Source organism: Solanum tuberosum, unplaced genomic scaffold (assembly GCF_000226075.1).
Source record: "Solanum tuberosum cultivar DM 1-3 516 R44 unplaced genomic scaffold, SolTub_3.0 scf00324, whole genome shotgun sequence".
Classification (NCBI taxonomy): Eukaryota; Viridiplantae; Streptophyta; class Magnoliopsida; order Solanales; family Solanaceae; genus Solanum; species Solanum tuberosum.
Window position 1 is genome coordinate 21,426 of NW_006239247.1, and position 12,661 is coordinate 34,086.

At 31.5% G+C, this 12,661-nt stretch overlaps 1 protein-coding gene across 3 annotated transcripts; it reads left to right on the forward strand.

Moving 5' to 3' along the window:
* Positions 1-2,077: 2,077 nt before the first annotated feature.
* LOC102602892 (uncharacterized) lies at positions 2,078-7,377 on the forward strand. Of its 3 annotated transcripts, XM_006360418.2 has the most exons (7): positions 2,084-2,152; positions 2,237-2,260; positions 2,347-2,411; positions 3,728-3,845; positions 4,037-4,470; positions 4,714-5,011; positions 6,028-7,377. In XM_006360418.2, exons 3-7 carry the CDS (start codon positions 2,377-2,379, stop codon positions 7,177-7,179), a joined length of 2,037 nt encoding a protein of 678 aa, XP_006360480.1. In that variant the 5' UTR covers positions 2,084-2,152; positions 2,237-2,260; positions 2,347-2,376; the 3' UTR covers positions 7,180-7,377. The 3 variants fall into 3 exon arrangements, with proteins under 3 accessions (XP_006360476.1, XP_006360480.1, XP_006360479.1); XM_006360414.2 differs by lacking the exon at positions 2,237-2,260 and having other exon boundaries at positions 2,078-2,152; XM_006360417.2 differs by lacking the exon at positions 2,084-2,152 and having other exon boundaries at positions 2,159-2,260.
* The last annotated feature ends 5,284 nt before the right edge of the window (positions 7,378-12,661 follow it).

A 12,661-nucleotide genomic window follows, 5' to 3' on the forward strand; every position in this document is an offset into this window, starting at 1 on the left:
TGTATTAGTGTTTTGTGGACTATATTCCAGTAGATATTCTTTATTCATTCTATTGTCAGTTGTGTAAGATCTTCGAATCAAACTATAATTAGTATTTGTGGACGATATTCAGAATTTTTCTTATGAAATAGAATATAGTTTGTAATAAATAACGCTTTGAATATGATAATTAGAATGAGTAGAATGATATAGTATTATTATTAATTTTTTGGCAAAGAAAATTCAATTGACCTCTTGCCCCCTAGCTTCATCCAGGTTTAGAAAGAGGTTTATTTGATATTTTCTTAAATTTTAACTTAGACCTAGATGTACGTATAAAATGTATTAAAAATATTGAACTATAAATTTATCTATATATAACTCAAATAAGATGGTTGAGTTTAATCATTACCACTCAAGTCCCGAATCAATATAATTAAACATTAAATCCTTCTAAGTAGAATTTAAGAATCCGTTAGACCTAGCCCCCTTGCTTGTACTTATCTCTTTTGAGGATTTTTATGTTAATAAAAGACCACTAGACACTCTGTCTAGTGGTATACTTGAAAAAGAAAAAAAAGGATCCGTTAGATTTTTTTTTTCTTTATTTCAAAAACACAATTTATTTTAAATATCACATTCTTAATGTTCAAACACCGACTAAACTACTGGAGAACAAGTTAATTTGTTAAATACTATCTCTGTCCACTTTTAATTGTCATAATTATCTTTTTTTTTAGAGTTAAACTATTAAAAACTCTGACTAACATTTTATGATGTATTTTTTCATCATATAGATATACAAAAAAAAATTACAATTTATAGTACTTTTCGTGTAGTTTTTGAATATCTAAAATTTATGTTTAAAATATCGAATTAATGTAACCTGAAAATTAGTCAAATTGACATTCGAAAAGAGTAACATGACAAATAAAAGTGAACGAAAGGAGTACTAATTTGTATCGAATATTTATATCACTTTAAATTAAAATGTAATATACATAATTTATATGCAAGAAATATATTTATTTTCATAATTTGATAAATACATTTGGTTCGATAATTTTTTATCAGTATTGTGAGCCTACGTAAGCTCAACTTTTCTTCATTTCACACATGAGCCATTAATCTCTACTCACATTTTATTTATGACAACATTATCCTTAATATCAACTTTGTACAATACGAAAATCAAACATATTTGTCAAAAAATTAATCATGTAATTGATGTATGACAAAATTTAGCAAAAACTTAGCTATTTCTAACGAACGTAAATCTTAAATATTGCTATAACATATGCTTTACCCTTGAAATACATATACTTATCAATTTCGATAAAAACAATCCCTTCTAATACTTGATCAGCTTAATTTTACTTGTTACACTTAACTTGACCATTATTAAAAAAATAATGTTTGATATGACTATCTTATCATATTATTCTTATTAATTGATGTGTAGTACTATTAGGTCGTAAAAAATAACTTAGGAAATAAACAATTAATACTAAGGCTAAAATATGAAAAAAAATCATTACTTTCTTTTGTTTTGTTAAAAGAAATTTTTTTTCTAAAATAGTGAACAAGTAAAAGTGATTAAAAAGGTACTCTAATTTTTAAGTCAAAAGTAAAAGTCAAACTTAGATGACTTTTAAGTCAAAAAATAAAAAGCATGAGAGACTTAACTTCTGATTTTTTACTTATTTTAAGTTATTTTTTACCTTGTCAAATGCTTTTAACTTATTTTAAGTTATTTTAAGTTATATTTTTATATTTATCAAACACTTTCAAAAGTTAAAAACTAACTTAAACATAGATTTGATCAACTTTTAAATCAAATCAAACACCATCTAAATATGGTCTAGTAAGACAAAATATATGTCGACCTTATCATTAACTCGTAAAGATAGAAATGTTGTTTTCGAAAGACCCGACACTAGTAAAAGTGATTAGGAGGAGTAACTGAAATATTGTTTTCAATTCCCAATAAACAATTTTTTCAACAAAAAAAAAACAAAACATTTTTTTGTTCCAAAACTACCCCTGCACTGAAACACACACCAATAAACACTCTGAGCTCTGAAAAATAAGTCCACATATAATAAATTCAACCATTCCCCTTTTAGTCTTTAAAAGGAGTTTTTTCCCAAGTGAAGTCAGCTCCAATTTCAAGGTCAATAATTTTGATTTTCTCTCTTTTGGGTGTTAAAGAATTAGTCAGAAATGTTAAATTAATGCCCCTTTTGCTGTTTTTCAGTTCTTCTGGAGAGAATCTTGATTGGTTCTGTGACTTGGGTCTTTTAACTATTCTTTTTGACAATATCTTGATTTTTTAACTATAAATACTAGATTCTTCATTTGTTGCAGGAGCTGAGCTTTTGAGCTACTGTTACAACAATGACTAGTTCTGGGAAAGAAGATCAAGATCAGAGGTACTCATCTTTTTGTATGTATATCTGTGTGTGTGTGTGTATGTGTATGTGTATGTGTGTGTGAATTTCTTATCTGGGATTTAGCTTTTGATTGCTTACTAGTACAATTGTTTTGTATACAGAAAAATCCATTATTATCTCATGTTTGGTCATAAATTTTGAAGTTGAAACTCGAAACTTTATAATTTGAGTTTAAAGTTGTGATTTTTGGAATTTGAGGTTGTGTCTGGACATGCATTTTATTTGGAAAAAAGTTAAAATTTTGTGAATGGAAATCCTAAAAATCTAAACTTGGAAATATTTGAAGAATCAAATTTTAATGCCAAAATCTACTTGTAAAATCTATGGCCAAATGCTAGCTAGTTGTGTCTTTACTTTGATGATAAGAACAAAAATAAGTGGAATGGGAATTGATCTTGTGTGTATAATGTGATTTGCTGCTGTTGGGGAGATTTTGTGGTGATGAACTCCCTTCCTTCCGTCCCTCTAGCTCCGCCCTTGGATATTGGATTTTGGTGACTGTTAATTTTGCTTTTGTGTTTCTTTTGTAACTTTTTTGGGTCAGTTGTGGGGCAGTGCAAAGGAAACAGTGAAATTGGAGTCCGTTGTTTTTGACGATAGAGTGTTCATCATAAGGAGGAAGATTGAATTAGCTATAGGAAGATTGTCACTCTAGTACTACAAGTGGATTTTTTTTTATGTATCGAGTAGTTTTGTTGGTTGGTTGGCTGATTGTAATAAACTAAATAACCTCTTTGAGTTTACTAATCGAAGCTTAATAGGGGAAAAAAATTGTATTTTGGTTATGATATATGTCTTGAATGTTTGTGAATGATTGAAGTGTGATACCAGTTTACAGTCTGTTCCTTCAGTTTCCATAATGAGTGATTAGCTTTAAATGCATAGTTGGGCGGCTGGGGCCGAGCAGGGGTAATTGTTTTATAAAGTATCTCTGCATTTGTCATGCACAGTAGGAAGTAGAAAATTTGGCAGCTAAAAAGATCTTCCAGAGTAAGTCGTGTGTCCATTTCAGGGCGTTAAAAGAGGTTTAGAAGTTCTGTTGTGGGAAAGGATGAAGATTACAGGGCGGAAGAAATAAGAGACTTGCAGAGTAATGCATACTTAAAATAACTGCAAATTCTTAACTCTATTAATTAATGACTAAAGGGGCTTCCTTTGAAAATCATTGATTATTAAGTTGTCGAAATCTATGTGTTTTTCTTCATTATATGGTAGCATGGTATTATGTCCTTTTAACCTCAGCAGAGTCAGATGTTACTTTCGTTATCTTTTAACAAACTTTCATCTTTGACCAGCAAAATCGATGGCGTTGAAGATTCTAAAACAACAATTGAATTTCTCCGGGGGAGATTATTGGCTGAAAGATCTGCATCAAGAACAGCAAAGCAGAGAGCTGATGAACTGGCACAAAGGGTTAGTCCTGTTGTTTAATTCTCTATAAGTAGACATGCATATAACACAACAAATTGAGTCATCGTTCCCAACTCAATCCGTACCTAGCATAGTCTTATTTTCCATATTTAGTTGTTTCCATTCCAATTTTGAAATTGTCTGCCCTTCGACAAGGAAAAACACTTTCAACAAACTGCCTCCATCTGTTACAGGTCTCGGAGCTCGAAGAGCAGTTAAAGGCTGTGTCTCTGCAAAGAAAGAAAGCTGAGAGGGCCACAGCAGCTGTTCTGTCCATATTAGAGAACCATTCAATAGATGATGTTTCAGAGGAATTCAGTTCAGGCTCTGATAAGGAAGCAATCTTATCTGATCAAAAAGATGCTGAAAATAAAACAGGAGGGGACATTTCGTCAAGTGTGAAAGAGAAAGAAGATGATGTGGACACGTTGTCAAGTTCGGGGACTGTATCTTCTTCATCAACTGCTAGAAGTTTGTCATGGAAAAGTGGAAAATCTTCTCATTCTTTGGACAGGAGGAAATACACTGATTCTAATCGGAGGAGATATAGTAACTTTTCATCCACTGACATTTCTTCTCCAAAACGGGTTGGTAATTCATGCCGACGGATAAGGCGCAGGGATACCAGGTTGCTTCATTTGGAATTACACTTCATTTGATTTTAAACAGTTCTGTCGATACTTCCATAGATTCTTTGCTACAACATCCTTAACGTGACACATTCAACATTTACTTTTACTTTAACTGATGTAAATGCATATACATACGCCTAGATATGACCAACACACATACGATAAACATTGCCATTGTTTTTTGGATAAGTTACCTTAACCATTTCTCATTTTGGACCTTATTCCTTTTGTGTGACCAGATCAGCTAGTGATAAGTTACAAAATAGTTCTGCTGAATGTGCCTCTGAGCCTCTTCCAAGCTCTGCTAACAATGAGCCTCATCCTTTGACGGCTGGTGCTGGCATTAATGATGTGAATGATCAAGTGCACGTTTCTGCAATAGATGTGTCAGGAAATGGAAAGGAAGCAGATAAGAGTGATGAAGACAGCCAAAGAGCTTTACATCAGCAAGCGCAACTGATAGGGCAATATGAAGCTGAGGAAAAAGCCCAGAGAGAATGGGAAGAGAAATACAGAGAGAGTAATATCTGTACACCGGTATATTTATTGATTCATCTCTTACACACTTCACATAATTCATCTATTGATTGTTCTAAGTAACTAGGTGAGTTATTTCTCCTTTTGCTGTTAAGAATGTTGGTATATTACTGTACACAAACACACTCACATAGTGGTGCACACACACGCACACACACACGGAGATATATGATGGAGCTCTCCCTTTTCTGAAGATTTCTATCTGCTATACTCCGCAACCCGTTCTGCTAGTGTATGTTAGCTAGGACGATATACAATCTGGATTAGTTGTTCTATGCTATGGCAAGTATTAGATGTGATTATATTCTATCTCCAATTGGATCTTAGTTTAATGTGATATCCAGATGTACTCACCCAAGTTTATCGTACTTTATATTACTGATTTTAGCAATTTCTAGGATTATAATTTGCATTGGGCTAGTGATATATTTGTTATTGTCATCTATCCATGTTGAATGTAGTAATGGACAAACAGAGACATGATGGTGTGGTTCACTTGATTCCATCTATGCGGCTTAAATTTTCATATGTGGATGCTGCTTAAAACAAATGAGCAAGCAGCATTCAATAGAAGCAGTAATGCGAACGATGGTGTTGGTCTTTCATGACTACTAGAGGCCATCAGTTGTAATAATAATTTCAAAACGTTTATAGGTCTTATTATATGTAGACATGGGCATCTAAGGTACATTTTTTATACAAACGGTGTTGAAGGTAATTCTGATTCTAAGAAAACACTAGGTCCTAAATTTGATGAATCTTGACCATTCTATGGAAGAAACAAAAGTTCGATATGGTCTCAATACAGTGATGCTGGTTATTCTTTTCAGTTAATATATATTGACTTTTGATGTCTTCTTCAACTCTTTATGCCTAGTGAGTTTCTAGATATGTTAGTTTTTGCTTTAGTCTGGTATTGACCTTCTGCAGATGATTTTCTGGTGAAGATAATGCATATGTATGTTAAGGTGTGTCACAACTAATCTCATCTCATTCGTCTTTTGTGAACTACTCAGGATTCGTGTGACCGTGAAAATTACTCGGACGTGACTGAAGAAAGAGATGACTTGAAGGCATCTCAGGAACCATGCTTAGCTGGAAACACAAGTATGCAGAATCATGCAAACCAGAGTGGAGCAGCAGATGTTTCCCGTACCGAGCAGAATGGAAATATAGACAACTCTCCATCTACCCCACATGTCAATATGAGCTGCTTGGAAGATAAAAAAGGCAGCAGAACTGTTGAATCAGATTCCCCAGCATCAGAGCTTGCACGTCCAATGTCTAATGGGAATTATTTAGAAAATCATGGTCAGACATCTGCTTATAGCCACCAGCAGTCTCTTCCTGTGACTCGTTCCCCCATGCACCCCCGAAGTAGCAGTTTGCAAGCAGGACAAGCTCCTCAAACAGGTTATGAACTTGCCTTGGTGTCTCATAACACTTCGAATAGTGTAAATTCTGTCCTCGGGGAACTTGAACAAGCTAAACTTTCACTGACAAAACAAATCAACAGCTCACTACCAACTGCCAGTTACCCGGGAATGCCCTCACGATTCAGTTCAGTAAACCAGTCTTCTGAACCTTCCACCTATGAAACCTCTCTAAGTCCTTACATGGAGTCTCGATCAAAGTATGTTACACAAGGTAATAGGGTTACTTATCCTTTCCAAAGAGCTTTCCCCGAGGTCTCTTCTTCAGCTCCTTCATACAGGCCTATATCTGAAACTAACTTTGATGCAGGCCAACCATCTTCAATGAGGTTTAATCCTAACTCGAGTTCACGTCTTCCCTTATCTAGTAAATTTACATACCCTTCCTATCCCAAGTTCCCAGACATGGTGCCAAAACTACCCCCAAATGAAGTGTTCTCGAGAAATTATCCTAGGAATGAGACAGATCTACCTCCCTCATTTTCCTTCTCAACCTGGAGTCCCGAGGTTGTGCCAAGACTACCCTCAACTGAAAAAGTTTCAAGAAATTTTCCTACAAATGAGACAGATCCACCTCCCTCATTTTCCTTCTCAACCTTGAGCCCCGAGGTGGTGCCAAGACTACCTTCAACTGGAGTTTTCCCGAGAAACATTCCTACGAATGAGACAGGTATACCTCCTTCATTCGCCTCGCGTAATGATCCTCATATCAGACCAAATATGTATAGAGGTTGATATTGTTCACAGTACATGCAGTTCTTGGTAAAGAAAATCTTCACATACCTCAAATGTTTTGAGAAGTGCTTACATATAGATTATTTAATCTCTAGTTTGTGTATCATTTACTTCTTTAATTATCTTAATCCCAGCCTAGTTAGGTGTTACAGAGAAACATCAGCAATATACCTTTTGGTTTTTGAAGCTGTTGTTGTAGACTAGGTGTGTTGTGAAATGGCAGAAATATATGAAATTTATTGGCAGGTGCTATAACATATAGTTTTTTTTTTATTTCTTTTTGTTTTGTTTTGGTTTCCCACCTGGTGTTTGGTAGAGTCCGACTAATCCAGATTTGCGCCGGGTAGGGCCCCTAATTCGGGGGTAGCACTCCCTGCCAAGGATTTCTTAATACCCAATGCTCAAATTCGAGAATTCTGATTAAGGGAGGAGCAACCCCATCAACTGCACTATATTTCATTGTTTTGTTTTCCCTACGTTCCCATTAAGGAACACAATGACATTGCTAAGAGTTTTGACTTCTATACGTAGACAATTACTACAACAAATAAAGAATTTGGTGGCAATAATAAATATGAATATTTATGACCAACACTTTATATAAATATCATTAAAGGCTTTAGTGAATCTGGATATAATTATATTCACTCAATTGCAGCTAAATATTTTTGCAAATATATTCACTAAAAGGAAAAATCTATTGCTAGTTAGTGTCTCTTTTATTGTAGTGAATGCAAAAAGGACTATATAGTATCTAAAATTTCCTTTCAAGACCATCTCCAACCCCACTCTAAAAAGCTCTCCATTCTCTATTTATAGAGAGGTGAATAGTAATTCTCCAAATTTGGACAACTACTATTCACCTCTCTATTTCACTTTTTCATTATTTTAATATTATTTCTATTATTTGTAACTAACATATTATTTTTCATATAAGTCTATTAATTAAATTTCTAATATTCGTAATTCTTTTTAAATATAATACAACATTTTTAAAAATATATTATTTAACATATACTACTTTCATCCCGAATTAACAATATTTTAAATATTTGTTTTTTCAATTTTCATCACTTTAAGAGATAATTTGATGTTATTATTGATTTTCACTAAATAATGAACAAAATTTAAATGATAAAATGATAATTTTAATTTAAAAATACAATACATGACATAATAATTTAAATACAAGATAACAATACAATACATAACATAATGATTTTTAAAATCACAATAATAATTTAGTAAACCGGTAGGTCATTTTTAGATTTAGCAATATTCGGAAAAAAGATAGTGTATAATCTAGAGAATTGTTGTGTTTGTGATTGCGATTGTGCTTGTAGATTTCTTTTTTCAATTTTTCGTAGTTGTTCTTTAAAATTTAGAATAAAATATAATTTTATATTAAATAAAGAATTTTTAAAAAAGAATAATTTTATATTACACGAAAATTATATAGGGTGATTATTTTGAAAAAAGAGAGAACAGATTTTATTATGAAATAAGAAAATGAAATAGAAATAGAAATAATAATATAATATTTATGAGAGAGAAAAATTGAGTTGGAGTTGATTGTCTGAAAAAATAGAGAAATCTATATTTGGAGAGTAAAATAGAGTGTAGGGTTGGAGATGCCTAAAAGGACAGTTAGCTTTAATGAAAACAAAAAACTCCTGACTAATCTAAATTCATAGCATGTAAGACTATTATCATTTATCGAAACCTCTTATTAATTAACGATGGAGGGATCTACCTAGCTCCCATTACAAACCTTGGGGTTAATAGAATTGATTGTGACAATTCAATGTTGGAACCAAATATCAAACAAGATTAATTCAATATGACTTGGTCAAATTTGACTAGTCATGCATGTTAGTTCATTTGCTTGTCAAGCTCAACTACACGTTTAGAAAGAATAAATCTTCTTTAATTTCAATCTCTCTCTCTCTATATATATATGTAGGAACAACCAAACTAAATTAATCAAATACAACACAAAAACTTCATTTTTTTTAAAAATGTCCACTCATGACTTGTATAATACCATAGAAACAAGAAATATGCCATCAAATGCAAGTACTAGTAATAGTACTAGAAATGATTTTGATCATGACAATAATAAAAACGAAGATCGAGCACGTCTTGATCCCATGCTAATGGAACTCTTGGAATCATTAAGGGAAGTGTATATGAAAAGAAGGGATCAATTGTTGAAGAAAATAGATTATGAAGAATCAATAGAGGTGTTGAAGAAATTGAAGATTTCTGTAAGAAAGACTAAAAAGAAGTTGAAAACTCAAACTATTATGAAGAGAAGTTTAAGTGTTGGAGATGAGATGAGAAATGAAAAATTTAAGATCAAGACTCCTCATGTTGTTATAGTAACTAGGCCAAATGGTCAAAATGATTGCAATAATTAATTTTGGCTAGACCCCAAAAGAGTGCTATTATAGTAGTGGAGGTCAGAATTTCATCGAAAAGATTATTTACAAATATGTTAAAATGTCATACCTGATGTTCGAACGCATGATTTATAATATATTAAGTAATTATGTCAAACCATATTTGTTATTATGATAGAAGCTTTCTTGTAGTTAATTTTTCGACAAAGAAAATTCATCTGAACACCTTTCACCATATATCACAAATTATAAGTAAGCTGGTTAACTATAAGTTAATATGATTAATTAATTAAGTGTAATATAATTGTTAACATTCATTTACACATTTTTGAAAAATAGTTACGTACTTTAAATATGATGGTAATTATAATTCACTACTCCCTCCACTCCAAAGACTATCATGTTTTCGAGAGTTAATTTGACTAGTTATGAAACTAAATCGAATTAGATTTTTTTAATATTTTAAAATTAAAATTTATATATTAAATAACTATAATAAAAAAAAAGTAACATAAGTTGCAGTTTAATATCCTCATATCATTTAATAAGGAAAACATACAATTTAAAATGGTCATACAAACTCCTTTCAAATATTTTATAATTGTCATTTTTTATGACTTATAGTATTCTAGTTTCCAAATATGTAAATTTTATTTTTAAAAAAACTTAAGATTTCGTATCCAAATTTACAATCAAAAATTTAATATAACTCTGAAAATCCAAAAAAAATGTCACATAAATGAGAACAAATGAATCTCATTTTCCAGTATTGAGACAAATTAAGAATTGTTTGTAAAAAATCCAATTTGTTGACTTTCTTAGTTTCTTAACGTAAGAAAACAAATATTTTATTTATGAAAACCCTAATCCAACTTCTACTTTACTTGGAGTAATTTTTGGCACATAATCATGTATTATCTCAAAACATGATGAATTATGCTTTATTAACACATTATTTACCCCCCTCATCATATCAACCATTAGCTTAATTCAACTGAATTATATTAATTACCTCTCCTTGCATATACGTAAATATAAAATAAAAAAAATACAAATATAAATAGAATGTCGTCATCAAAATCTAAGCATATGTTAGGTTTTCAATTTTATCCCACGGATAATTAAAGAGTTGATCAACTATTTAATATTCTCGTTGCTCCACTTGTTTTTCAAACAATTTGAATAATTTTTTTCTTTGATTATAGTTTTTTTGATATGGTGTTTAATTTTAATGTTTTTAGAGATATAAAAAGGTTGCAATCTGTTGTTATTTGTATGTAATTTCCTGTTGTAGACTTTAACAAAAAAAGGTTCAAAGTTAATTTTTTTATTTTAAAAAATAAAATTATAGATAATTAAATTAGCAACAGGAGTTAATTGTTGATTAGGTAGCGCAAATCCTATTCAAAGAGCAAAAGGAATCGTTAAAGAATTTGGTTTTACGGCAAAACGTGTGGATGAAGTAACAAGAAATTAAATAAACAACTAGTAATAATGATCAAATAACCAAATCCTAACTTTTAGTCATAAATAAATACAATAAACAAACATACAAATAATTGCTTGACTAACTTCTTTTTTTAAAAAAATAATCTTAATGATCTTATAAAACAGGTGTCACCCATCCTAATTTCATTGTCATTAATCTTAATATTTTAAAGCACAAATTTTGACTTAACCCAACTAAAGTCGAAGAAATTTATTCAATGACCACCGCTAACCGCTTTCGGTCAGAAGGTTTTAGTGCGCGTTCTCTCGAGTGTTTATTACGTATATATATTAGTTAATCACATAGAATATGTCACCTTCTTTAATTTATACACATTAACTTCACTTGAAACAAGTATAAAGTCTTACGACTTATTAAGACTAATGTATTTTTTCTAAAAGGAGATTTACTTTAACTAGTTAAATTATTTATATAACAAACGTTTGAAAACATACTCATACACTTTTTCAAAATTTGAGTCGTAAGTATTGTCTCTGTCTGATATGAATAATTTATCATGTGTTCAGATGTTCAATTGAAACAGGCAACAGTTCGAGTCATGTCTACTATTTAAGGCGAGCAATGATGTACCTATGTCTTCCACACATATAATTAATCTTGTGAAACTTTCCACATATATGTTCATGGAAGATCACACTAATGGAGACTCAGAGGCTATAACCTCTTCAATTTCTGATCATACACAAGAAAATTCAATGATGATGAGAAAGAAATCAAGAAAATTGATTATTCATGTGTTACATTTCTTTAGAGACTTGTTCAAGAAAATTGGAGGTGTGTTTTTAAAGAAGGATCAAGAAAAGAAATCTCAAATTATTTATCCTCCATGGATTCCTAGTTTTGGCTCTTTTAATTGTAGTGAAGAAATTGTTGAATCTCAATTAGGAAGACTAAGAGTTAGTTGTGATGATTGTAGTCAGGGGCGGATCTATGAAGAGGTGTGGGGTGTCACGCCATCCCCGAACTTCGACGAAAACTCTATATATACATAGGTATATATATATAATATTTATATCAAGGGCAAAGGCAAGGCGGGACTCAAAGATGTCCGGTATCTATATAAGTGAAATTAGTTACCTGGAAAAAGAAATGGAGTTTAAGGTCAAGGTCAAGGGCACGGACAAGGCAGGGCACAGAGATATTCGATATCACCTGATAAAAGAAATGGAGTTTAATTTGTTTTCGTACCAATAGTAATAAAAAAAATTATGTTTGATACAATTTCATGTTTATATATTTGCTTCAAAATCATGCATGTGATTAGATGTTTGTAGTTTCAATAATTGCGACACAGGGTTTGTTTGGTAGGTAGGAAAATATTTTTCAATTTTCTCATGTTTGATTGGGTTAATTATTTTAGAAAATATTTTTCTCAAATTGAAGGAAAATGACTTCCCTTCAAAAATTTAAAGCTTGTTTTTAAAAAATATTTTTAACTTTAATTTCTTTTACCTCACCCTCATCCCTACCGGAGCACCCTACCACCGCCCCCCAAAAAAATTGTTTTTAAAAGATATTTCTAATTTCAATTTTTTATCCCCCTCTCTCACCCCCTACCCCCACCCCCATC

Coding starts and splice junctions, on each gene's coding strand:
- LOC102602892 (XM_006360414.2), top strand. CDS start 2,377: ATGACTAGTTCTGGGAAAGAAGATCAAGATCAGAG. Junction 3,846..4,036: donor CTGATGAACTGGCACAAAGG/GTTAGTCCTGTT, acceptor CATCTGTTACAG/GTCTCGGAGCTCGAAGAGCA. Junction 5,012..6,027: donor AGAGTAATATCTGTACACCG/GTATATTTATTG, acceptor TGAACTACTCAG/GATTCGTGTGACCGTGAAAA.